The sequence below is a fragment of the Tiliqua scincoides genome, chromosome 3 (genome assembly GCF_035046505.1).
Source record: "Tiliqua scincoides isolate rTilSci1 chromosome 3, rTilSci1.hap2, whole genome shotgun sequence".
Taxonomy (NCBI): domain Eukaryota; kingdom Metazoa; phylum Chordata; class Lepidosauria; order Squamata; family Scincidae; genus Tiliqua; species Tiliqua scincoides.
The window spans coordinates 102,464,083-102,491,118 of NC_089823.1; the positions used below are offsets into that span (position 1 = coordinate 102,464,083).

The window sequence follows — 27,036 nt, forward strand, 5'->3', positions numbered from 1 at the left end:
TTCACTTCCAAAAGAATACTGATTATTCAGAAATGGTTTAGCTTGTGGATTCGTTCCATTATTTTACTGAGCTAAATCATGTCTGAATGATTAGTGTTCCACCAAGGCCACCAGGTTAATCACAGCTGGTAAATAATGTTGGTTTTAAGATGTTTATTTTAAATGGAAGCGATTTTTCTAATCTAGATCTTTTAAAAAAAAATTTATATCATGCCCTCACTCTATTGTGAAATAAAGTAAGCAGAATGGCAGATTCCTGTCCCAATGAGCTTAAAGTCTCAATTATAGATAAGCTAATTGAGGACAAGTTTATTTTCTACATCAGTGGAAGAAATATTTTGGCTTTTTGAATAATTCCCTATACTAAGTCAAATCATTGGTCTATCCAGCCCAACACCATTAATTCAAACTGGGACTGGTTCTCCACAGTCTCAGGCAGATACCTTTTCCAGCCCTGATATTTTTGATCTATTAGAGATTGAACCTGAGGGTACATGCAAAGTTTTTGCAAAAGAAGCTCTTCTAGGACCAGTCAATAAGGGAAATAAGAGAGCTGTAAACAGGTTAGATGCACTAGCTCAGAGTATAGAATGCATTTCTTGGAGAAGCACACAAATGTACTAATAATACATAGTTTGGGGGGAAATCATAACATGTTTTACAAGTTTTTCAGAATTATTATAATAATATTTATATTCTGTCTTTCAAGTTTAAGTACAGCTTTCCAACAGAAAAAGTTCACAAAATGATTTACATAGGAAAAATCAATAAGTTGAATCATAAATAAGTAAAACCAAGTATTTCATATCGTGAGCATCTACTTTCCCATTGTTTTTACAGTGTAAAGAGCTTTATTGGTTGGAGCTCTCTTGGATTTTTAGAAAAGCAGGATACAAGGCTTTTTAAATATATTCTTGACAGGGAGTACAAGATAATTATAAAGTGGGCAAGTCAGTCTCTCAGTCTTTTTTTTTTAATTTTAGTGCATCTATGGAAGACCAGGTGGACCAATATTTACAAGACAAGCATTTGCTACTGTTTTGCATCATCACCAAAACCCAGAGTTTTATGATGAGGTAACTAATTTTATGCTACCGATTTTAATCGTTCTCCAAATATGCAGTGAGATAAGAGAGGAAAATGATGCTCTTAGATCTTGGAGCTTGTTGTTAATGAATTTAATAAAGATCTTTTGTTCTTATTTTCCATTGCAATTCTACATTGCAAAGGGCAGCTCAAAATGACTTACAACATCATTAAAACAATGTAATCAAGATATGCTTAAGATTCGGAAAAAAGAAAATACAAAATCTAAATAACAAATTTTAGATATAGAAGAGAAAAAGAAGAAAATAAGCACCATTGTCCCAAAACCAACCACAATTAGGGGTCAGCACAACAAAATAAACAAGGTAGAACAAAGAACATTTTTACTCCCCTCTGAAGGTGCCTGGAATGTGGAGGCAGTCCTGACCTCAGTTGGAAGTGAGTACCATAGGCTTGATGATTCAGCAGAAAAGACCCCATCATAGGTTGCTGTCAAATGAATATCTAAAGAAAAGCACTCACAAGGCTCTTATGGGAAGATAGAATCCTTTACATTCCCAGGTTCCACACCATTAAGGGCATTATCAGTAATAACTAGCACATTGAATTTTACACAGATGAGTACAGGTAGCCAGTGCAGCTATCTTAACAGAAGTGTGACATAGTTGCAGTCCTCACACAGTCTGCAGCCATCTGCATTCTGTATCAGTTGCAGTTTCCATATAAAATTTTCAAAGGCAGCCCCAAGTAGAATGTGCGGCAGTAGTCCAGCCTAGATATTAATCAAAGCATGAGTAACTATGGCCACATTTTGGAAAAGTACAATATAATCAGGTGGATTTCAATATATATGATATTGGAATGACACAAGCATGCAACAGGGGCAGTGGTACCATCTTCCTGGGACTTTGTTGTCTCAGGTATACAAGTGGAAGAATCTAACATTTGAATATTTAATGTATCATATAATTTGCAACATAAATTTACCCAAAATATTTAGACCCCACTTTTCCAAAAAGGTAGCTTACAGTGCCCAATAAAATTGATCTAAAATTAAACATAAAAATAAGTTTAAAAGCATACAGATTGCTCCACGTATTTGTTATATTCAAATATGTGGGTGGGCCGCTGTGAGATACAGGAAGTTGGACTAGATGGGCCTATGGCCTGATCCAGTGGGGCTGTTCTTATGTTCTTATGTTCTAACATCAAATGCTGGAGGCTGAAGAGGATTCTTCTAGATTCTGCTGCATACTTCATTGGTTCCTAGATAGTAATCTTTGAAATACAATTAAAACTTTTAAAGGTAGCACTTCCTATTTGGTGTAAATTAACCTTATATTAAGCTGAAATCAGGAAACAAGATCCCCGAGATCAAAATTTCTTGATTTCTTATCTATTCCCAACTAAATTAATTTTTGCCCTAAATCACTGGAGTATGTGAGAGCACTGGTTTGCATCAGTGAAGGATATTAGTCTTTTTGCATGGTCAGAGCAGTCTTCTTGTGAATGAAGAAGGCCCAAATCCTAATCAACTTTCCAACACTGGCATACATGTGCCAATGGGGCGTGTGCTTCATCCTGTAGTTGGGTGGCAGTCACAGACGCCTCCTCAAGGTAAGGGAATGTTTGTTCCCTTACCTTGGAGCTGCATTGATCTTACCTCAGTGCTGGAAAGTTGGTTAGGATTGCTCCCAAAGGCTCCTGGGATTTCCATACCCATCTAGGTCTGACTTTAACCTTTGCATTCAAGTCTGCTTTCCACCCACCCTTTTTTTTTTCTTTTTTAAACAAAGCTGGATTTCCACCTATTTGTGTCTTACCATTGTGCATTTCATCATCAATTCCTTTGAAAAAATTTTATTTTTAATACATAGAATACTACTACAAATGTGTATTACTTCTGTAGCATACTACCACACTAGAAAAGATATTTTCTGAAGCCAAGTCTTTCTTTTCACCTTTTAGATAAAAATAGAGTTGCCTACCCAGCTGCATGAAAAACACCATTTGTTGTTTACCTTCTATCATGTCAGTTGTGATAATTCAAGCAAAGGGACTACTAAGAAGAAAGACATCATTGAAACACTAGGTATGATTGAGTTACATTTTAGTTTGATCCACTCCTTTTAAAGTAATTTCTTTAATAACTTCTGAAAATTCAGCATTCATTGATGCTGATTTGTTAACAAAATGAGTAATACTAATTGTGTAAACTGACCTAATGAAGTCACTTAACTTGCTCAGAAATGTATTATCTCTTTTGCTCATTTCAAGAGAAATTGCCGTCTAACTTTTTAAAAGAAATTGAAGTGCTTTATTTTTCTTAATAATTCTTTCTTGATGTTAACAATATTTTGGAACACATATTGCATCACAAAGGCTTTGATGGGATAATGCTGTATGTACCTGAGGCACATTAAAATATGGTTTCTCTCTTCATTTATTGTAGTGGGGTATTCTTGGCTTCAACTGTTAAAAGATGGCCGAGTTGTGACAAGCGAGCAACATGTTCCTGTCTCTGTTTATCTTCCATGTGGATATCTAAACAATCAAGAACCTGGCATGGGCAAAGTAAATCGACTTCAGTTTTCAAAAATGTTATTTGTGTTTTGTTAACTTGACAAAGCAAAACTGCAAAAATAGCAACAAGCAAGCACAAAATAGTCCAAGCATGTATTTGCTTTTGTGTCCAGAATATTTAAGATGTGATAATTACCTGCTATATCTGCTATATCCAGCGGCCCCACTGAGGCAGCTGGAGATCATCCCCTTCTCCCGAGGGAAGCCCCAGCCCTGCAGTGGGACTTAGCAAGTCTGTGCTATTTTGCTGATGCAGATGAGAGAACCTCCTTGTCAGGCTTTTCAGCCCAGCACAGCGGATATGATCCAGTGGAGCAGGGTGGGCTCCACCAGTCCCACCCCCTCCCGGGCCAGTTCGTTCTCCTGCCTCTCCCTCCCTTGCCTCAAAATGCCTTCCGCAAACCCACACTGCCACCTGGCAGTGCAACTTACCTCTGAGCACTCCGACAGTATCCTCTGTCTGGCACTGGACCCAGAGCCAACTGGTGTGGGCCCAATGCCAGCGCTGCCTCCTCACAGGGTGCCATAATTGTGCTTTACAGCATGTTTATGACACCCAACACCAGCATTGGACCTATGCACTGGCACTAGGGATCCTTTGGATTGGGCCCTAAATTAGTAAATCTGTGTGGGCCCCACATTTTAAAGGTGTTACATCTCAAGTGTGCAAAAATATTTGAAATATTTTTCCTTGCACAAAAACAAGTATGCCAACTGATTTCTTAAACAATTCTGGTTCTTATTGCAAGAAATGCATTCAGAATTTGTGGAAAATCTTCCCATTAATGTTAAGTTTTAAATATATGTTACATAGGGCACAATCCTAACCCCTTATGCCAGTGCTTTCCAGCATTTTGTGAATTTTATTTCTTTGTTCTTTTTCATGTTCATACCACTTAATAAAGCAGCCTAAACCATGTGCCAAGTAAAACACCATATATACACAAGAATACTGTGTTTGCAACATCTTAATTAAGATCTTAGCATAGTGTAGTTGCTAAGAAATTCAGCTGGGAGTCAGGACTTCCATAGTTAAAATCACACCTCTGCCATGAGTTTCTTGGCAAACCCATTCACCTTAGTTCTGCAGCTGCAATACACAAATAATAATACTTATGATCCCAGTTTTTATAAAGACTACATCATCATGCAATATGTGAAGCACTTTGCATGCACAGGAAGTGCTATATAAATCTTAAGTAATTATTATTTTCTTCACATTATTTACAGCATTCTGGTCCTGAAATTAAATGGGTAGATGGAGGCAAGCCACTGTTCAAGATTTCGACTCATCTAGTTTCCACTGTGTATACACAGGTAGATGCTTTGTTTGTTTTACTACTGCTTTTTATTAGACTTGTTGACTTGGTTGTACGTATTATTGATTTGGTTGTATTTTCAGTTAATTTGTGCAGTTTTTGTAATTCTAACCCAAATCTATAATGTTCCTATGGTTGAAGTCTGCATAAATATTCCTGCATTGGGTAAATGAATAGATTGCACACAATAGGAAATGTAGTGTAGTAGTTTAAGATTTACTAGAGCTGGGGTTCTCAAACTCTGCAGTGCTGTTGTTACCAAAAAGGGCTGTTTTGTTTAGGGGAATTAATAAACTACCCTTTTTGGAAACTTCAGGTTCGCAGGCTAGATAATAAGACGGCGTAATGCAAATAAATTCCTTTTTAGCTTGAAAAGAGACTGAGAGAAAGATAACTTTCAGTAAAAGATTATATTTTTATTACAAAGCACACAGGTAAACATAATGCACATGAAAAAAATGGTAAGTATATGTCTACTTGAATCCTAGTACTTGGATCCAGTGTACCTAACTTTCATGGTGGTTGCGTGTGGAGTGTATTTGGTGCATCCGAGGAAATCAGAAAAGGATAGGTTGTAGGGAAGGATTTTAGGGGTCCCTGATCTGCCAACCCAGTTGCTGACTAAAGATGGGGAGAGAAGGGGAGAAAAAAAAGGGGGGAGCAGGGAAAAGGTTCCAGACGCAGATATAGTTACCTGTCCTGAAAAGCAGTTGGATGGGGAGGGATGGAGAGTCCTGTGGAGGACCCTCTGCCTTGGAAGGGCAGCCAGAGAGAGAGCATGTGGTGAAACACCCTCTCTTAGAAGGATTTTTGCTTACCTGGATGCTGACCTGAATGACCCGGATGTGACCTAGAGCTGATCTGGATGTGCTTGCTCACTACACACAGTGGGGCAAGTGGAGCATGCAAAACAGGATGATCAGGAAGTCAGCTATCAGCCATGGCTGGCCTCCTGGGGGGGAACTCGACCAACCCCTGAAGGCAGTTTGCATACGGTACTTAAGAGTGGTTGAGTTACAACAATGAGACATATAAGCAATGATTTACAGTGATTGAGACAACAATTTACTCTTCCAGACTCTTGACTGGGGGATGGGGATGTGGTCACCATGAGCTTGACTTGACTTGATTGTCCTGTGTGTTGAGGTTGAATGGGCTTGCATAACAGTGATTGACTCAGGAGACACTTTTGCACATATCTCTTAAAACAATACAATGCTTTAGACTTTGTTGCTAGTCTTTGTTGCTAAAGTCTTTGTTGCTGTGTGCATGGAGAGGTAGAGGTTGTGTAAACTTGTGTCTTTTACCAGGGTTTTGGAAATTGGGCCCGTTTGCTTGGCCTGTATGATATTTTAGTCCATAATAACATAACCTAAAAGGAAAAAGGGGATTTTCACGTAACACTGTGACCCACCTTGTTCTCTGTGGTGGGCCTCTATGGTGGTGCTAGAGACCTCTGTCAGCTTGGAGCCTCGCTCTACAGGCCTCTGCGGGGTTCAGAATGGCGCTGAGAAATCACTTCCAGTTTTTAAAAGCAAACTGGTAGTGGCTTCCTAAAACCAGAAGTGGCTTGTGAAGGCTTCTGAGGGCCATCACACGAACCACAGAGGCATGTAGAGTAGGTCCCTTAGCCAGGAGACGCCTCTGGAGACTCTGGTTAAGTAATTGGGCTTCTGAAATGTTTCCTATTTGGAAAAGGGCAGGTGGAAGGGCGCAGATTCCAGTGTGCTATGCTTGGGCTTGCAATCCATACTTTTGGAAGCGCTGTCCTAGAGTGGTTCTTTGCAAATGTTAGAGAGGGTTCACTGCTTCTCTTGGCCTATCGATCTCACTCCAGCAGAGGAAGCCTAACAGCAGTGAAAGGCAGGAAAGGAAAAGTTGCTTCTGAAGGGCACAGCCGCAGTGATTGTTAGGGCTTCCATGTTGGTGAGGACGAATCATTAGAAGAAGAGGAATCTTAATTGTTGATCTCTGGGTGTATCATTACTAATCTCTTTTCTTGTTTGAGAACACAAAACCAGCAAAATCAAAACAGACAAGTTCATGAAATAAGATCAGTATAGCTTCATGAGCTAACAGATACGCAAAGCTAAAATTACCGTATATACTCGCCTGTAGGTTAAAAATTTATGCCTAAAATGGAGACTGAGATCCACTTATATGGATCCTGAGGTCCACTAAAATGGAGTCTGAGGTCATACCCAGGTCCATGCAGTGAGTGAGGCAGAGTCCTCTGGGAGCTTATGGGAAGCTTATGGAGGCTCAGCAGCTGTCTGGTGAAGTTGGGGGTGTGTGGAAATGGACTGAGAAGCAGGAAGCAGGTGGAGAAAAAGGAGAATTTTTACCAGTAATTACGGTAATCAGAGGCAGCCATTTTAGCCTCTTCTCCAGACAGGAAGAGAAGTGAATGCGCTTCTGGGAACTGTAGTCTGTATGGGCTGCTGCTATGGAATGCAGCACATGCTCCCACAAAGCCTCCCCACAATTCCCAGAAGCCCCTTTTTCTCCCTTCCAGTTTGGAGAAGAAGGGAAATGCCTCCTTCTTTTGCTGCTGCCTCTGAACATTCCTGGCAAGTCATTTGCAAAGAATTTCACACTCACACACCCAAGTTCAGGGGTCTGGTTTTTAAAATCCCAGGATGTGATCCTCATTTCCATCTGAAACAAGATCCCAGGCTGTAGTGCACCATTGCTTAAGAATAACACCCATGGAAAGCACTGGGTCTGCTTCTGAGTAAAGAGGGTTGCAACTGTGCGCAGCTCAGTCCTTGTTGCTCGTCTCCCTGCTGTGAACTGAATTGCACACTCCCAATTACATGTTTTATGTTGCATGTCTTTTTTAAAATCCCAGGATGTGATCCTCATTTCCATCTGAAACAAGATCCCAGGCTGTAGTGCACCATTGCTTAAGAATAACACCCATGGAAAGCACTGGGTCTGCTTCTGAGTAAAGAGGGTTGCAACTGTGCGCAGCTCAGTCCTTGTTGCTCGTCTCCCTGCTGTGAACTGAATTGCACACTCCCAATTACATGTTTTATGTTGCATGTCGTATGTAGAGCCTCTGGCTTAACACACCAGGCACTTTAAAGAAGAATTTGACTGATGGTTCTACTGGTATGTTGCTTACAGGCACAACACTTACTCTGACAGTGTTTACACAAATGTTGTGAAGACCAGAATTTTAAAAGTTAATGAACAAAAATGCATCTTATGATCTTTTATTGTATTTTTAATAAATTAGAAACTGTACAGTTTTTAGGTAACAATTACTGGAAGGTTATTTTTCAGGATCTGGCTTCAGGTAAAATCAGACAAAATTATAGTCATACCCCCCCCCCTAAGTTTAACCCCTGACTTATCCAAGGGTCTTAGAAAATTCCATGATTTGGGGCCCGAAACCTGCCCTCAACTTATGGTCGAGTGTCTGCGGTGATAATCCTGTGCAAGCCTTGCATATGATAACATTATGTTTCTGTTCTACTGCCTTGTGTGTCTCAAAATTTAATGATCTGTTGGTTAGTGAGTGTTGGGAAGTGAAGATTATGTGGAATTTCTTTAAACTAGAGGTGGTTGAGTACTGTGGTGATGTATGTGATGGGTCAAGTTAAAAATATATGTTAATGGATTTTACCTGTCTTTTATCCATTCTTTTGCTAGGACCAGCACTTAAATAATTTCTTCTATTATTGTCAAAAGACTGAGTCTGGAGCTCAAGCCTTGGGAGCTGACCTTGTGAAATATCTTAAGGTATATTATGTGAAGGGTACGGATCAATGTCATTAAGGTTTATAAACTGTTAATTATGTTAACTATATACTACAGAATAATACATGCCTGACATTTCAGAACGTAACCAATCAATTTACTTTAGGATGTAACATGGCTTTACCTGCAAATGCATCATAGTTGTATCACATTAGCAGGGCATCATAGTTGGAGAATATTTCATTTCATTGCCACAGCAGCTTCTCAGCATGGTACTTTTAGATTCAGCATTTACTACAGAATTGCTGTTCTGCTTTGATCCTGTGTTGCTTGCATTTAATCTCTAATATTTGCTATCTTAAAATCTGGAAGGCCCTGGCATGCAATCAGGTGTATGCAGCAAACATTCTTATATTTGTACTCCAGTACTTTCATCTATTTTTGAAAGTTCTGTTGATTTTTCAGTTGCCCTTTACATATAGGTATTTATGTAACATTAGACTATTGATTTAATTTAAAGAACAAATACTTTAAAAATACTTTCTCTCACATATGTTGTTGTGTTTTTTTAACCCTAGAGTCTTCATGCTATGGAGGGCCATGTAATGATAGCTTTTCTACCTACCATTTTAAACCAATTGTTTAGAGTTCTTACTAGAGCAACTCAGGAAGAAGTTGCCGTGAATGTGACAAGGTAAACAATCTGATGCAAGAGATAAGTGAGCATGATAAAGGGCCGCCTTGGGCCTTTGATAAAGGGCTGCCTTGGGTGCCCTTTGGGGAGAAAGGCGGATTACAAATCAATCAATCAGTCAATCAATTAAATAAATAAATGATAAATACATATCAGTCTTTGATGTTGTTGCTGAGGGTATACTCATTTTTTACTTCAAAAATGCTCTCTCTGCCACATTTCCTTGTAATTATTATGTGATTTCCTTTAGGGTCATCATCCATGTTGTTGCCCAGTGCCATGAAGAAGGACTGGACAGCTACTTGAGGTCTTATGTGAAGGTAAATTCACACAAATATATTTTGTCAAAAGTAAAAACATGCCTGATAATCAAACGTGTATTACATAAAGCTAATTTCCTTTTTTGTCTGAAGTATGCTTACAAAGCAGAGCCTTACATTGCTTCTGAATACAAGACTGTACATGAAGAACTTGCCAAATCCATGACAGCAATCCTGAAACCGTCTGCTGATTTCCTGACAAGTAACAAGCTGCTTAAGGTATGCACTGAAAAATATAGAAATAGCCTTCCTTGGTATTAACTGTTGGATTTGTGCAATCTTGCCCTTCAACTAGAATGCTCTAGTGTTGAAACAACCTTTTAATTGTAAAATGTGTCTCACAATATTATATTAAATGTCACTGAGAAGAACATTGTTTTATAAAACCTAAGTACTCTCTTTTTTTTGTTTAACAGTATTCTTGGTTTTTCTTTGAAATTCTGATCAAATCCATGGCCCAGCACCTGATAGAAAATGGTAAAGTAAAGGTATGTAAATCGAAAGTGTATGTAACAACAACAAATTCTTAAGTAACACCATTGCATATGTTTATAAGAGGTTTGGCAGGATAGCATGAAGTGTAAAAAAGTGACAAAAAGAAACTTGCAGCAAGAGACCTAGGCATCAGTCAAATTCTTAGATTCATGTTTAGATTTAAAAAGTTCCAAAGTGAAAAATGTTGCATTCAATGACAAAAAACACATTCAATTGTAAGAGAGTTTGTGTTTCGGATATCTATAAAAAGAATCCAGGTATTTATAAAATCTTTTTCAGTCTTTTATACTGAAACATGATAAAAATTGCCTTTAATCTGAACAAAGTGCAGGCATACCTTGGAATCCGCAGATCCAGCTTTGGTAGTTTCAGTTATCTGTGGTTCTGCAGATATGGGAGACACCCTTTAAAAAGGTGGGAAAAATAAGGGGGAAAGCCAAAAATAGTTCTTCCTACCACTGCATTTGATGGCAGCAGTCAGGCTTCCAAACTATCAGCAGCCTCTTCCTGGTTTCATCAAGTCACCTCCGTTCATTCAGTCACCCCAGAATGCATCACGATCTCCCTAGCCCACAGGAAGTGGGAATTGTTCTCTTCCAGTGGCCTATTCATTGGGAGTTCAGAGAGGGGCACCTATTTGCTCACCAACAAGTGCAATGACTGGAGATTATTTGAACAATATAAAGTAGCTTAGAACACATCCTAACCGGATCTGCTTAGAAGCAAGTTCTATTTTGTTCAATGGGATTTACTCTCAGGAAAGTGTGGTTAGGATTGCAGCCTTAAGCTAGCCATCTCTAGCCAGATCACAATCAGGAATTTTTCTGTTGCTTTTGTCTGCTCATTATTCCAACACTTACAAACTTATTTGGTTTTAATGCCCTGATGCATTGGGGGTAGACTGGGCTGAGAGATTGAGTTAGCATCCCAGCTCCATCTGCTGGGCATTAATGGTTATTCCACCCCTTTGATGAAAACCTTTTTTTTAATGTTTTCCATCCAGATTAAAGCGTTTTAATCCGCCTGCTTTACTACCCACTGTTCTTTTCCCCTATTGTTTAATCAATCAATCAATCAACAGTATTTATATACCGCTTTTCAACTAAAAGTTCACAAAGCGGTTTACAGAGAAAAATCAAATAACTAAATGGCTCCCTGTCCCAAAAGGGCTCACAATCTAAAAAGATGCAAATGAATACCAGCAGACAGCCACTAGAACAGACACTGCTGGGGTGAGGTGGGCCAGTTACTCTCCCCCTGCTAAAAAAAGGAGCGCGCACTTGAAAAAGTGCCTCTTACCCAATTAGCAGGGGTATTGTTTAACACCCCCCCCCCCATTTTAGACTTTTACTAGTTCCATTTTGCCCCTTTGTCTGCCTGGTCCACAATTACAGCTAATCCAGTGGATTATCATATCTTTTTCACAACAGATGCTAGTGTTTGTTTGATTTTTAATAACAATTTCTAGCATTCAGTGCTCTCCTGGGAAGGGCAGTTTTTCCCAGTTGGCCCTCCTCTAACTGACTTCTTAGCTCGGGATGATGTCAGCAAACTACCTTTTCCCTGTTCAGGTGCTGGTCTAGTAAAAGGAAAGCAGAAAGAGGTGTTTGCATCCTAATCACTAGGTAGTAATCCCTCTTGGTAAGCCAGCCTTCTCCTGGGCAGCCCTTTACCTGACAAAAATTGCCTGGTTTTAAAAACAACTCTAGGGATTGCTGCTTCTACCTATTCAATTGGGACTCAATTGGTTAACTGAGCAAATTCCTTTCTATTCAGTGGGTTCTCATTATCCGAAGGTTCACTAACCATGGATATGACCCAGCATGGGTTCCAAACCCACGGTGGGAGGATCCACAGAGAACCAGTGGCATAGCTTAGGAGGTGCAGTGGGTAGTGGGTGCACCGGGCAACAAGCTTTAGGGGGGCAACAAACTGAGCTTGATACTAGTGGCCAAAACTGTGGAAAACTTGGTATGTATGAATAATACCATGATGTTGTATATCATTGGAATGGTAATTTAATGCAGAAAGCAATGAAACAAACCATGTTAGATTATCTGTATTCTATTAAGAGTTATGGCCAATTAACCAGAAAATGAAATAAACAAACATATGGAACAAAAAGTGGATTTCTTTAACTCCTTAACTGACCTATGATTCTGATTATTCTGAGAGCCAATGAGATGTTATTATGATACAGCATGGAACCTGTCAAGTGTTAATATGAGTCAGCTCTCATTTCCATGTATTATAATACAGTTACTCCTGCTAATTGCGTAAAGAGGCACTTTTTCAAGTGGTGCTCCTCTTATATTTAGCAGGGGGAGAATAATCATCCCTCTTCTCCTCAGCACAGTGTTTCTAACCAATAAGGGACACACTTTTTATTTATTTACTTAATTTAATTTGATTTTTTTGTGCAGGGGGGGCGGACTTCAAAATCTTCTTTGACCCCATATAGCAGATAAATGCCTTACCTGTGCAACTGGTTTGGGGGAGGCAGAAGAGCAAGTGGGTGGTGAGCTGCTGGGGGGAGGAGGCAAGTTTTTCCCCATTTTTCACTTTTGGGAAAAAAAATCCAACTGTGACATCACTTCTGGTTGTGACATCACTTCCGGGGCATCATTTTGAACTCTGCACTGGGCTACACAATCATTAGCTATGCCACTGTAAAGCACCTCCTGGATGCAACTGGAACCTGTGTCCAAGAATTCTTTTGAGTCACGGGGAGGCCATATATGAGCAACCAACACCAGAAGAGCTTGCTAAATTGCTTTGACAGGCATTCTGAGTCATGGGGAGGTTGCACACAGCCTCCCTGCGATGCAGAAGACATCCTGCATGTGATCTCTGGTGCTTGTGGGCCCAATTCTATCCAATTTTCTAGTGCTGGTGTAGTCGTGCAAATAAAGTGTACACTGCATCCTTTGGTAAGGAGGTAGTCACGGAGGCCTCCTCAAGGTAAGGGAACATTTGTTCCCTTACCTCGGGGCTGCATTGTGCCTGCACTGGTGATGGAAAGTTGAATAGGATTGGGCCCTAAGTCCTCTGTGGGTCAGACCATTCCCAGATGCAGGGGAGTGGCAGCAAGATGCAAGTATCTTGTGGTCTTGTGTGCTCCCTGAAGTATATGGTGGGCCACTGTGAAATACAGGAAACTGGACTAGATAGGCCCTGGGCCTGATCCAGCAGGACTCGTCTTATGTTCTTATGATTGTCTGTGGTTTTCGCAATCCACAGGGGTTCCAGGAACAGAACCCCTGCAAATGCCAAGGACTGACCTGTAATTATCTTTCCAAGGGGAACAGAAAAAGGTTGATCAAAAAGTTCAGATTCTTCCACGCTTCATTTTCCAAAACGAGAGAACTCTAAATTAACAAGCGTTAAGAGTTCTTGTGATCCCGGGTAATTGCTTTAAACGGGTCCCCTGCACATAATGACCAAGGGTAATTTTGCAGTGCTCTCATTTCTAAATCCCAATTCTCAATTCTGTTTCTAGTTGTTACGAAATCAGAGATTTCCTGCTTCTTACCATCATGCTGTAGAAACCGTTGTCAACATGCTGATGCCTCACATAACTCAGAAATATAAGGATAACCCAGAAGCTTCAAAAAATGCAAACCATAGCCTTGCGGTCTTCATAAAAGTGAGTCTCCTGCTTTTTTGGTCTTTTTCAATGAAGGCTTCAGGTTTTTAAACACAGAAATGTCTGAACATTTGAGGCTTCTCTTGCAAGTGCACTCCTGAACCCTTAAAGTGCCCTTAGTCTTAAAAAAAAAAAAAAAGTGACTAATATGATGCATCCAGCTTGGATATCATAAATGTAGCAGATCTTGTTTATGTACATTGGAATTTGAAATAAGTCTATGCCAAGAAAATAGATAATGTATAACTTAAATCTTTGCTGTTAAAACTGTTTTGGAATATCATATATTTAGCTGTGGACAACACTAAGCTATCAGGAGGTAAAATAGTGTTGCAATACAAACTCTGCCATTTGAATATGTCACACCTATAGCATTGATTGCCACCGCACTTGTAGTGGAAACTACAAGTTTCTAGTTGGAAACATCTTGTACTGTGACAAATATTCAGCTCTGTCTTTACTATTACATGATGACTGAAATAAAACATGTTTGGAATGTGGTTGCTAACCTGTAGTTGAGATTTAACACATTTTTTATAAATCTTTTAATTTATAAATGCACAATTTGTGTCATACTTATTTCATATCTGGCTTCTGTATGATGGATCAAGCTGACAATAATAATAATAATAATAATAATAATAATAATAATAATAATAATAATAATAATAAGAGTCCTGTACAAACAGGTAAGGAAATATAGTTTACTAGATGTTATGGTTTGAGAAACCTCTTTTTTCTTCCTTTACAGAGATGTTTCACCTTTATGGACAGAGGATTTGTGTTCAAGCAAATTAATAATTATATCAGTTTCTTTACTCCAGGAGATCCTAAGGTACTCTATTACAGAAACAGTTTCTGCTGTAAGAAATGTTGGTTCTATTTTTGTGTTTTGGTGCATTTTGGTTCATGTGTATCAAATTTCTTTCCCAGCTGTAATATTTAAATATATTTCCATTGTATACCTAGTATCTAGTTCACTTTTATTTCTAAAAAAATAATTAGTCTTGTATAAGAAAGCATGTAGATCATTTTTACCCTGGAAATTGGTTGCACAAATTCCTATATGTTTCACAAATTAGATTTTTTGATGCTCTTACGTAGCCAACAGAGAAATTACATGCTGTGGGATGCTGCTACCTGGTCCTCTCTTATCAGGAACTATGCTAATACTTTTGACGCCCCTTCTAACCTTTCTAAGAGCTGGGTTTGAATGATCAAAAGGAAAAAAATCTGTTTTCTTGCTTGTTTGGTTAAAATACCCTATTTCTGTTAAACAATGTTTCTTACTAGTGTAATGTATTTTGCAGACCCTTTTTGAGTTCAAATTTGAATTTCTTCGGGTAGTGTGTAATCATGAACACTACATTCCTCTAAACCTTCCTATGCCATTTGGAAAAGGCAGGATTCAGAGATATCAAGGTAAATTCATTCTTGCAATCTTGTAATGAAGTTGCTAGAACTGTGAAGTGTTGTGTGTTTTCTTTTTGTAAGAGAAGCCCCCAAATTTTATTTGAATTTAAAAAGGGCATAGTCCACTAATTTTCACTAATTCTTGTAAGAATTAAAACATAGGTACATAATTCTCTTCGTTTCAGGTAGAATATTTTAGAGCACGATGAACATCTTATTAGCTTCTCTTTCCTTTCTTGGCTTAACAATTTTGAAAAACTCAGCTTACTATTTATTAGTTTTCTCCTACTTTGCTTCCTTTTCTTTAATTAGCTTTTCGTTCACCATCTGTGAAGTCCTATGATACTCCTGTAGGTAGGTGTAGAGTGTGCTGTTTGCTCCTCAGCTATTATGGTTTTGAAAACGTGACTTGCAAAAATGAAGTATGTGCCGTAATTTCATTTGGGGGTCATGCTGGGGTGCTGTATCCAAAAAAACAGAAGCTCTTAAAAAGAAATGTTAGACATAACAAGCTTAACTGAAACTAAATGCACGAACATATCACTCAAAATTAACTGAGCACGTTCTAGACCATTCTTCATTCTAGAATTGGCTGAAAAATCTAGAATGTGGTTTTTTTATAGCTGGGATCTGCACAGCTATTCTCATGTTTCCAGGCTCTGGGTATTCTCTCTACTTGTGGCATTTCAGTGGTCCAGACAGTGGGGTACACTCCTCTCTTCCACTATGAGGCAGACGTTTGAAAAGAAGACTTGATTGCAGCCTGTGCTCCCAATTCCTTCTCAAGGCTAGGCCTTTGTTCCTGGCTCCTTGTGTATAGTCCCAGATTCTTTTTCAGTTCTTTGGAACTGAAAGTTCTAGGTAGGCCTGGTTGATTTCAGGGATGAACAGATGTGGACACATGCCTCTCTTCCTCCCCCCTCCCCTTACAAAAGGTTTTTCTCAGAACAAACAGAGCCAGAGCATTTATGGACACCAAACCATCTCTGAGTCTTGAACCTAGCCACTCAAGGACTCAAGCAGAGCCAGGAGGGTAACTATGGGAAGCATGGATGAAGGGGAAACCTATTTGGTGATGTTGAGCATTGTCCCCTTTCTACCTTCCACTTTGAGGACAACCAAAGGGCAAGTCTTCTGGCTCTGAAGAGCTCTGAGACAGGGACGGAAACAGCACATCAGCCATTTGTTTGGTTTGCCGTTTTCATACTTGCTTTCAAGCATGTGTCTTTCTGAGTGCTTCCTCTCCCTCCCCCATTCCCAGCCCAAATGCATGACTCCCAGCAGTATTCTGGAGGAGGGGAAGTAATGAGCCTGATGGAAAACTGCTGGTATACAAGTTGCCAGCCACTAGAGAATAAGGCACCCTCCAAGAGGAGGATAGATGGTTTCATTGGGGAACATTCTTCTTTTGACTTCACAGCACCACTTATGAGGCCTTGATTTAGATCCTTTTTTGTGGTGTACCGGGGGGGTGTCTAGGGGGGTTACATGACTTCGAGTGGCACGTCTGGGGGTGGCACCACCCCTAGACATGCCCCCTACTAGTCCCACCTGCTGCTTCCCTTCCAGAAGCCTTCAGAGGCTGCATTCGGCATCTCTGGCCCTCTGAAGGCAGGACCGGTGGGGGGGGGGGGCTGGCAGCCCTGTTGGGGGGGTGGCAGTTTCTGGTTGTGACCCTGAGTGGCACTGGGGCCAGGATCACCACTGACCCTTTCCACTGACTTAGGATTTCCAGGCCTCTCACACCACCACAGTGACAATGATGGTGATGGTCCAACAGCCTAGCCAACACTAGGGGCAATTTCTATGCCATCACCTGCCCTTTCTTGCAGGAAGTCTTGACTGAGAAAGGGGAATGTGCAATAATGAGGGTTTCAGCAGTGCTAGGACTGAACACATTGTGGCTTCTCTAGACAAGAATCACATGAACAGCTGTGACAACTTCTTCCTCCCACCTAGCTTTATCTAGGATCAGCCCCCTTCTATCAGCCCTCCTTTATTATTGAAGGTTGGGGGCCATGAGCATGAGACAAGAGCATAGACTCCAAGCAGTGTGCTTCCAACATTAGCTTTGCCATGCTGCATAGCAAGATACTTTGGAAACTGAAGGGACTTTTAAAAACCTCTTGGGAATATGGCCTGCTGTTCAAAGGGGAGGAAACAAAATCCTCTGGATCACTCTGAATCCTGCCCTGTGTACTAGGTTAGGCTGAGAAGGAGAGACTGGGTTATCCTTGTGAGTTTCAAGACTGAGCAGAGATTCCCTCATCCCCGTTTCTACCGTTTGAATAACCTTGCATCGTAGGAAAGCCTTAATATAAACCAATCCATTCCTTTCTTGAACTTTTAGAACTTCTGTATCAGCTAGCATTGGGCTTTGAGAGTAAAAACTGATTTGCAAGACAGCTTTGTAGAAGTTGCACCCTTGCTTGTTGGCTGCTTCATTTGTAACTCTGTTTCTGTAGCTCTAGCAAATCATTTCTGTAACATTTAAAGATAATTTTTGGAGCAGTCCTGTACCTTCTAGCTTTGCTGGTGTAAAATCTGCAGTGACATTTTCCACTAACATTCCACTAACGTTTCAAGCAGGTTTTATCAGATTCTTAAGTTATGTATTTGTGTATGGAAGAGTTTTCTGCATGCATGAACTGCTGACATAGGATATATGTAATAGGACAGAATTTGTACCTGGTAACCATCCTTCCCTCCCTCCACGCCATCATTATGTCAGCAACCGATGCTGCTAAAGATGAAGCTGCAAGTATAGCACTAGTTGTAAATTCCCTACAGACTCAAACAGCACTTTCTTCAGCATGTCTGCTCAGAAGTAAATACCATTGCATTCAATGAGGCTTACTTTTAGGAAACTATGTGTAGGATTGCAGCTAAATTCACAGAACATTACTAGGAATTTGATGGTTGTTATTGTACTTTCATTTTTTTCCTCCCTGTAATGAATTCTTTTTAAAAGAAAAAATAGTTATCAAACTTAGAAATATTTGTGGTATCGTTTTAAGCACAATGTATAACTTTTTATATCCTAATGGTATAATTAGACTTGAAATTCAGATCCATGGAGTGAGCCATGCGGATATGAGGAAATAATGCAATAATCAAACCCCTCCCCCTTGCTCACTTCAGTTAAAGGATTAATTTATGCTGGTGTTAGGGGGAATGCTTTTCCTCTTCTTCCTTTTCTTCTACATTACAGTGCCTATGTGAATGCCATTAAGGCCTTTTAAGCCACTCTTTCAGTGCAATTTACGTCTCATTTAAACTCATTACCTAGAACTATGTGGTTAGTACTAAAACTCATTGAAGGTGCACTGTGAGGTGCTTTTTTTAATTTTCAGAGTGGTGGCATTTCTTTAACCAATGCTGCAGATGTATATTCTGCTTTTAAAAAACATGAAATCCTGGTGGAGTGTCTGGAAATGCTGGGGCAATGGAGTTGGCCTTTTTTTACTGTCTCAGTTTTATAATTCTATGGTGTCTGCTGCTTGGGTTGTGTTTTCAAATGAGAAAATAGAGGTTCACTAGCCATATATTAAGTCCTTGATTTAACTGCTAAATTTCTAGACATACCACTGATTTTTCTAAACTACATACTCCATTTTGTCATAAATGTCCACCTTTTTGTTTGAAGTCATTTGCATGCTTGGCCTTCAAAGAGCATATTCCTGTGGAAATGTGGCTGTTTTGTGGTGTTCTTCACAATGCATATATGTAGCTCTTGTAATCACAGCATGGAAGAATTGCTTGGATCACAATAGAACTCCACTTGAACTGCTTTTCAAGAGCTCATATATCTTTTATTTCCAAAATAAGTTGGCATGTGTCAGAGACTAACTATATAACTACTGAATTGTTGTGCTTATGTTTCATTTCAGCTTAGATATTTTTTAATTTTTTTAATCTTTTTGTGAAGCATTGATTCAGTACAGTGTTTGAATTGAATTGCAAATGAGAGAACCTAGAATATGGTGACAGTTGAAGTCCTTAAATGTCTTTAGATTTTGTTTTGTTAATGGATTACACCTTTTCTCAACTCTGAATTTTTCTTACAGATCTTCAACTTGACTATTACTTATCAGATGATTTCTGCAAGCATCACTTCTTGGTTGGACTGCTTCTCAGGGAGGTTGGAAATGCATTACAAGAGTTTCGAGACATTCGTCAAATTGCAATCAGTGTCCTGAAGAACCTGATGATAAAACATTCTTTTGATGACAGATATTCTTCTAGGGTAAATTTTTTTCTGAATTTTTTGTTTAGTGAAGTTTATGTATATTTTGGGTTTTAAAAGATACCAGAGTTGATGATTTGCAGAACTTTCACAAATAAAGTCAGTCTAATTGATTCCAAGGTTTCAAAGATGCTCTTATGGGGGTTGCAGAACTTGAAAGTAATTCAGTATAGACTTCTTTATTCATATAATGGCAGGAGCAACTTTATGTGCAGTGCACATATTTCCCAACAATGCAAAGTACTGAGAGATCTGTGTGCACAGTAGAGCTCCTTTGCTAAAAAAGAATCTCTGAGGGGGCTTAGATACATTTAATATTGTAACTATATACAGTTACAATATAACTGTATATAGTTATACAGTTCTGTATAACTGGGCAGGAGGTCTGGTCTAGAGGGTAGAGCCTCCGTCTGCCTGAAGATAACATCCATAAGGTCGCCAGTTTGAGGCCACCGGCACCGTGCGACCTTGGAGCAGCTGACAAGCTGAAGCCGAGCAATTCCATCTGCTCTGAGCGTGGGAGGATGGAGGCCAGAATGTGAAGCCAGATCGGAATGAAACACCTTGAATGTAGTCGTTCTTGAAAGAAAGAACCTTCTTTGAAATTGTAAAAATCCCTATTTAATAGGGATTTAATAAAGCCTGCCTATGTAAACCGCCTGGAATAAAGTCTTGAATAAAGACCAAGAAAGGCGGTATATAAATACCTGTTGTTGTTGTTGTTGTTGTTGTAACTAGTTAAGTGTTTAAAATGATAACCTCAGTTTAGCCTCCCTTCTCTCATGGACTTTGCCTATTTTCTCCTGTGCAAGTTGCAATGCAGGTCAAAGGATCTTTTAATTGTTTTCAACCAACTTTTAATCGTTTGAAAGTAGCAGTGGCAGTTATGCATATGAGCCACTGTTTCCTTAATGTGGACCAAGACATGGGAATGAGGTGCAGCCGAGATGCATATTTAGACAATGGCTCTGCAAAATATGTCATTATTTAGAGAGAATAGCTCTTTAAAGGGGTGTTTGAAGTCACAAATGATTACAGCTAGAATGAGCAAGAATTTCTGTATGGAGGAGTTTGGGTGAAGTAATAAAGATATGTCTGTGGACACTGATCTTTTGGCATAAAATACTGCTTTGAGATTTAATAGTTTCTGTGTATTTTCTTATTAATTTTCCTACTAATTAGATCTATTGTGTTTTTGTTGCAGAGCCATCAAGCAAGAATAGCCACATTGTATCTGCCAACATTTGGGCTACTAATAGAAAATGCCCATCGAATTGATGTCAAGGATGTTTCACCTTTCCCTGTTAATGCTTCTAGCAGTGTGAGTAATATTTTCTTTGTTGGCCAAACTTTGAAGTTTAAGCATGATTAGTAATATAAATATATTTATCTGGCAGGCAATTTAGATATATCAAAGGATGTAGATTAAAATTACTGCTTTATGTGTTTTTAACAGAGCACAAAAGATGAATCCCTTGGCTTTCCAGTTGCAAATCCACTGGTGACACCCCAAAAAACTGTGAATACACTCGATAACAACCTGCACAAAGACTTGTTTGGTGCTATATCAGGCATTGGTAACCATTTTTGAATTTGTTTTATGTCTCTTCTTAATCTCTAGGACATTGCTTAGTACAGGGGTGCTCAATAGGTGGATCACGATCTACCGGTAGATCGCGAGGCAAAATGAGTAGATCGCGGAGCCCTGTCTCTCCAAACTGTTAATATGTCAGTTTCGTCTAGTGACTAGACGAAACTGACATATTTAGCTGACACTAAACTGAAACTGACACTTTAGCTGCTCTTCAGGCATGCAGCAACAAAACTGACGAAACTGACTAGACTCCAGCAGGGGCTCCATACATTAAAGGGGGTGTCTGTCAGATGCTTCCTTCCCCCCTGGTAGATCTCTGGGCCTTGCTGGGTTTCAAAGTAGCTCTCAAGCCAAAAAAGTGTGAGCACCCCTGGCTTAGTATATACTTCTAAGAAAATTTAAAATTTGATAATTTGCATGTGGATAGAACTGTAGCTTTAAATAGAAAACACTTGGGGAGGGGAAGAATAATGCTGTGTAGTGTATAGAGCAGCATTTTTCAAACTGTGGGTTGGGACCCACTAGGTGGGTCGTGAGTCAATTTCAAGTGGGTCTCCATTCATTTCAATATTTTTTTTAATATACTAGACTTGATTTTACCATGGTATGTGACTACATTTGGGGAAATGTTACAGATCTATACTTTTAACAGGCTATTGTGTATATGCCTTTAACAATGATAGTAAATGGAACTTATTCCTGGCTATGTGTGGATAGGATTGTTAAAAATTTTCCTGCTTGATGATGTCACTTGTGGTCATGACTTCACTTCTGGTGGGTCCTGAAAGATTCTCATTCTAAAAAGTGGGTTCCAGTGCTAAAAGTTTGAGCACCCCTGGATAGAGGATAATTTTTGGACTTGGATCATGGAGAGCTGGTTCCAACTTCCTCTTTAACTATAAAGTTGCCTGAACACAGGCTCAACCTTAACATGCTTCACAGAGTGGTTGTGGGGGTAAAACAGAGTAGCAGAGGCAAGTATGCCATCATGAACTCCTTGGAGCATATAAGTAGCTTTCCATTCTGAAACTGGAACAGTTTTTCCATGCAGTGTGACTTATCGCCCAAGGTTGTCACTGGATAGCATCCCACTGACAATCTCCATACCACTTCAGCCTAGCTTTTGACATCTGCTTAATACTTGGCTAAGAACAGGGTTGATTTGGATGTTGTCAGAAACCCATTCATAGAGTGTAACCTTAAACAGTACTACAAGGTGACTGCTGAGGTGACTGTACTAGTAAAGAGGAAGAACACTACGAGTAAGCCAAGAAAAGAAGTATTGCAGTAGATTTTTCTCTACTGATAGTTCCACCTTCTTGAGGGAGCAATGTTCATACAGGTTTTTCTGTCTCATTACGAGAAGCTTTTCTGGTTTGTTTGAAGGTCCTGAATACAGTGTCTTGTCATTTTGCCATGTCATCCCAGTTTTGTCACATGCCATATGTAGAGGTGTGCAGTTTTGTCACATGCCGTATATGTTTACAGCCCTGTTAAACAAACCCATTGTGTTCAGTGCAACTTAGGCTGTAAATTTATCTTACTCATTGGAAACAAACGCCTCTAGCCATACCATTGCATAATAGTCGCCATTAAGTATTATTGTACAGGATACTGAAATGAAAATAAATTGTCAGTCTATATTTGGCTACTTCTGCTAAATGTCATTTAATAATTTCCCCCCCATTCAGTTTAATGGTTCAATAGTGGGGTAAATGTAGTTGTAAGACTTCACTACCTGGTGTTTTAAAATAGAACTTTATGTCGGTGAGTACAGAAACACATCTTTTTTTTCTTGCTTTATTATCCAGCATCCCCATATACCTCTTCAACTCCAAATGTTAATTGTGTGAGAAATGCAGACTCAAGAGGCTCTCTTATAAGTACAGACTCAGGAAACAGTCTTCCAGAAAGGCATGGTGAAAAGAGCAATTCTCTTGACAAGGTAAAAATGCCTTTTATACAATTATATCTTTAATAGCATAGCATGTATGGTGCTATTTTGTTTACTTGCTTCAGATAACTGCTGGTGCTTCTAATTCATCTATGAATGTCATTTATTAGCCTATTGTTTATTCTGTCTTTCACTTATGCTAGACAAAGTGAAATATTTGTCTGATGTAATGGCAGGATGTTGTTTGGCTTAAGTCAGCACCTATCCACAGAGGAGAAACAGTGAATTTCAGTGAAAACTACAGTTGAATAAATCATGATATAAAATCCTTTATGAGTGAATATGCACCTAAAAGGGATTTTATATCCTGCTGTGATTTGGTTAACTGTAATTTTTGTGTATCTACAAATTCTGTATTGTGGATATAAATATCATTTACTATGTATATAGTCTTAATTCAGACTATACCAATTCCCTTTTTAAAAGAAACATTTTTGCGTAGTAGAAATATAATAATGTTTGTTCCTTTATTTCACTAAGTGCCCCTGTATCCGTGGGGTTCTGTTGTGGAACCACCACCACCACCCCTGCAGATTGCCAAATCTGCGGATACAAGGGAATGCCCTCACCCTCTGGAGGTGAGGGGAGTTATGCTTCCCTTGCTTCCAGAAGGTATTCCGACCCAGTAGAGGCCTCCAGTGGCCTCTGCAGGGCTCAGAATGTCTCTGAGAGTAGAAAAAAATGCAACTTACAGTTTTTCAAAAAACCTCACCTCCAAATGGGGCATGGGGGTGTGTGTGGATCCAGTCTGCAGATAGGTGAAACCGCAGACACAGATCCAAGGATCCAGGGCCCCCCTGTACTCTAATTCACTGGCATACCCCTGTAATAACATTTTCTTCGTGTTTGTGTTCAGTGATGTAGACCTACTAAATACCTTTGGCTACTGTAGTGCTGAGTTGCATTTGCCTTTCCTGGCTTCTTTATCATTTGATTTCTTTAGAGTTTAAATTCTTGTTATGCTACTCACAACATGGTTTAATACGTTCTCCTTGACCCAAATCTGCATTTGTGTAGCAGAAAGAGAAACTCCTCAGAAGGCATTCTGCACATGCATTATGTACTAGTGGAGAGGAAGAACACTACCAGTCAGCAAAGAAAATACGTGTTACGGTGGATTTTTCACTACTGACAGATCTACCTTTACCAGAAACAAATGTTCATGCAGCACGCTCTCTTCCATTACAAGAAGTATTCCTTCTTTGTGGTTTGTTTAGTTAAGGTTCTGAGTGCAGTGTCTTGTCAATTTTGCCAAACCATTGCATATAGTAGCCATTAAATATTATTGCACAGGACACTGAAATAAGAATAAATTTTGTCAATAGTCTCTATCTGGCTACTTCTGCTAAATGGCAAAATTGTCATTTAATTTTTTTCCTCCATTCGTGTTAATGGCTTGATTTTGCAGTGGCTCTTGTGTTTCATATCAAAGCTCTCTGGAATACACGTGATCATGCATGCCTGCCAGATATCCTGAACCTTCCAATATCCTGTCAAAGTATCACTACTTCCATGCACCTTTTATCATTGAGTTGTGCACTTCATTATGTGTGTGTGGTTCTTTAATTTGCACTCTACATTCCACACTAATAAACTTCTTTACTTCAACATTAGCATTGAGTTGAGTGCTGTGTGGTTTCTAGTATGTTACTTTCTTCCCTTGATATTTTGTGTGAAACTTTTGGGTTTTGTAATAGCACATGCATGTGCTATAGCAATAAACTTTTAAAATGTTTGGTGTTACAAGTATCTATACAGACAATGAGAGCAAAGCCTTCATTGCCCAGTTTGCTCTGAAGGCAGTAGCTTCCCATATTTACCTTAGGCTAGAGACTCATTTCATTGCTGTGCTTCTCCTAAGATGAAAAACAACATTCTTGCTGATTTTTTTGTTTGTTTTTAATATATAAACCAGTAACACAAAAGCAAGGTTATTTTCTCCATTCACACCATTGGGGGCAGACTTTATTATGTCTTCAAGAGTTACAAAAATGGAGTAGTGTTCATTTTCCTTGAAAATCTCCACATCTTTCTCTTTCAATATGTTTCAATATATGATTTTCAGCGATAATGGACTTCTTATTCAGCTTTGCTTTGTTCAGTTGGACACTTAGACATTATTCTGACATTAATTTGAGAGATTCTTTGGTCAGGACACACTTTGGTATCCAAATAATGACATAAATTTTGTCCAGTAAATTCAGAAACATTCTTAGCAGTACTCAAAATAGTTTTTTCCTCTCTATCTGGAAGAGATCTGTGTGGTTAAAAAGAAAAAGAAAAATTCAGCCTTTGACAGCCCAATCCTGAACTGCCCGGGCCACCCAGGCTCGGTGGCACCGAGGAGGGCTGCCGCTGAATCCTGCGCCTTGGGAGAAGGGGACATTCATCCCCTTCCCCCGAGTAAGGTAAGCAGTCCCGCAATGGGGCTACTTACTTTTCCGCCAACCAGAAGGTCGACCGGTAAAGGTGAGGTCTGAGAACCAAAAGGTCGGTGGTAAGGAAAAGGCACTCGTGTAGGGCGTGCAGCCCTACACGAGTGCCCTGGATCCTGTGGAGCAGAGCTCCGTGGATCCTCCTCCCTCCTTCCCCCGACACGCCTCCTGCCCGCCCCTGCTGGCCTCCCCCCTCCCTGGAACACGTCCTTCCCGCCCCCGCCCCACCTACTGTTCCGCAGCTCCTGCCAAGCCGCGGGAGCTGGGTGACCGCCCGGCACTAGCCCAGCACCAGCCGGCACTGGGCTAGCAAGGGCAGGAACCTGGTGGTGAGCCCCGCAAACGTGCCTTATGGCATGTTTGCGACTGTGCTTGGTGACATGGAGCCGTGCCACCGAGGACAGGATTGGGCTCAGAGTCGGTTGTGATTCTACATGTTCCATTAAGTTGTGATTCTACATGTCCAACTGGCTTGTAAAGATGACTTGGAAATTCATAGCCTAGATTTCTAGCAGTTATATTGTTTGACATATCTCTCAGTTATACTTACTGAAAGAAAACAAAATGAATGCCACACACTTCACATGCATAACCAGATTTAAGTGTGTGTTGATGATTTAACTGGAGATGTCAGGGTCTTGGGTAGATTGCTTTTCCCATCCTGCTTCCAGGGTGAAGAAGGGATTATATATGGAACTCTACCTATATTTTTCCTCCAGCTATGGGTTTGAATTTTGCTAATTAGTTTGGAAGGAATCCCTGTGAGAACTTGGTGCATTATAAAATACTGGCAATTCCATTTTTTGTTTTCAATTCTCTCCTTCCCTTGTACTGTAGGGAGAGATTAGTATGTCAGATACAGTTTTTCCTTACAAATTTGAGGTATGAGTGCATGTACTATGTTAATACAGGTGGAGCCTATATATCCGCGTTAGTTCTGTTCCGAGACTCAACGCGATTAGATTAATAAAAAAAGTGTTGTGCTAAATTCCATAGAGTTACGCAAATACGCTGCAGCCTGACACTTGGGGCTGGAAGGAAATTAAGACAGCTGTTATCAATCCCCTTCCCTCCACTCCATACTCAGTCTTCCTGTTGCCAGCTGTCCCCACTTCTTTCACAGGTGGGATGCTGAGCTTTTAAGAGTCCAGTCCTATATGTTTCTACTCAGAAGTAAGTCCCATTGTAGTCAATGGGGCTTACTCTCAGTAATGTGTGGAGAGGATTGTAGCCTAAATCCTCATGCTTTTCTTGCTGGGAAGGCTTGCTTGTGTTGGTGATTGCCTGCACCATGGGGGGGGGGATTCAGCACACTCCCTGGGTTTTTTAAAGCAATCCCCTCTGTTGCTACCGCACCTGCCCCTGTGTGTGTGTGAGTGAGAGAGAGAGAGAGAGAGCTCCACCTTGCTGCACGTGTTCTGGTTACACAGGGTTTTCCGCCTCTCTTCAGCCTCGGCTGGCTCAGGGTCTCCAGGAGTGTTACTGTTCCTTCACAAGGGGAACCTCTTCCAGGGCTCCAGGGCTTTTTCCCTGCCTGGGTGAAGCGGAGCCTTTTTGCAGTGTTTTGGGCTGCCTTGAAAGGGAC

General features: G+C 40.0%; 1 protein-coding gene across 8 annotated transcripts in view; it reads left to right on the top strand.

The window, feature by feature from the left end:
* Positions 1-27,036, top strand: part of DOCK9 (dedicator of cytokinesis 9) — a 162,972-nt gene that overhangs the window by 95,073 nt on the left and 40,863 nt on the right. For all 8 annotated transcript variants that reach the window (XM_066620091.1, XM_066620093.1, XM_066620095.1 and 5 more), the window contains exons 19-34: positions 984-1,076; positions 3,016-3,139; positions 3,500-3,621; positions 4,861-4,947; positions 8,607-8,696; positions 9,233-9,348; positions 9,599-9,668; positions 9,762-9,887; positions 10,085-10,156; positions 13,663-13,809; positions 14,561-14,644; positions 15,120-15,231; positions 19,290-19,468; positions 20,673-20,789; positions 20,925-21,045; positions 22,874-23,007. In XM_066620091.1, coding sequence (XP_066476188.1) covers positions 984-1,076; positions 3,016-3,139; positions 3,500-3,621; positions 4,861-4,947; positions 8,607-8,696; positions 9,233-9,348; positions 9,599-9,668; positions 9,762-9,887; positions 10,085-10,156; positions 13,663-13,809; positions 14,561-14,644; positions 15,120-15,231; positions 19,290-19,468; positions 20,673-20,789; positions 20,925-21,045; positions 22,874-23,007 — 1,794 coding nt within the window. The remainder of the gene's footprint in view (positions 1-983; positions 1,077-3,015; positions 3,140-3,499; positions 3,622-4,860; positions 4,948-8,606; positions 8,697-9,232; positions 9,349-9,598; positions 9,669-9,761; positions 9,888-10,084; positions 10,157-13,662; positions 13,810-14,560; positions 14,645-15,119; positions 15,232-19,289; positions 19,469-20,672; positions 20,790-20,924; positions 21,046-22,873; positions 23,008-27,036) is intronic.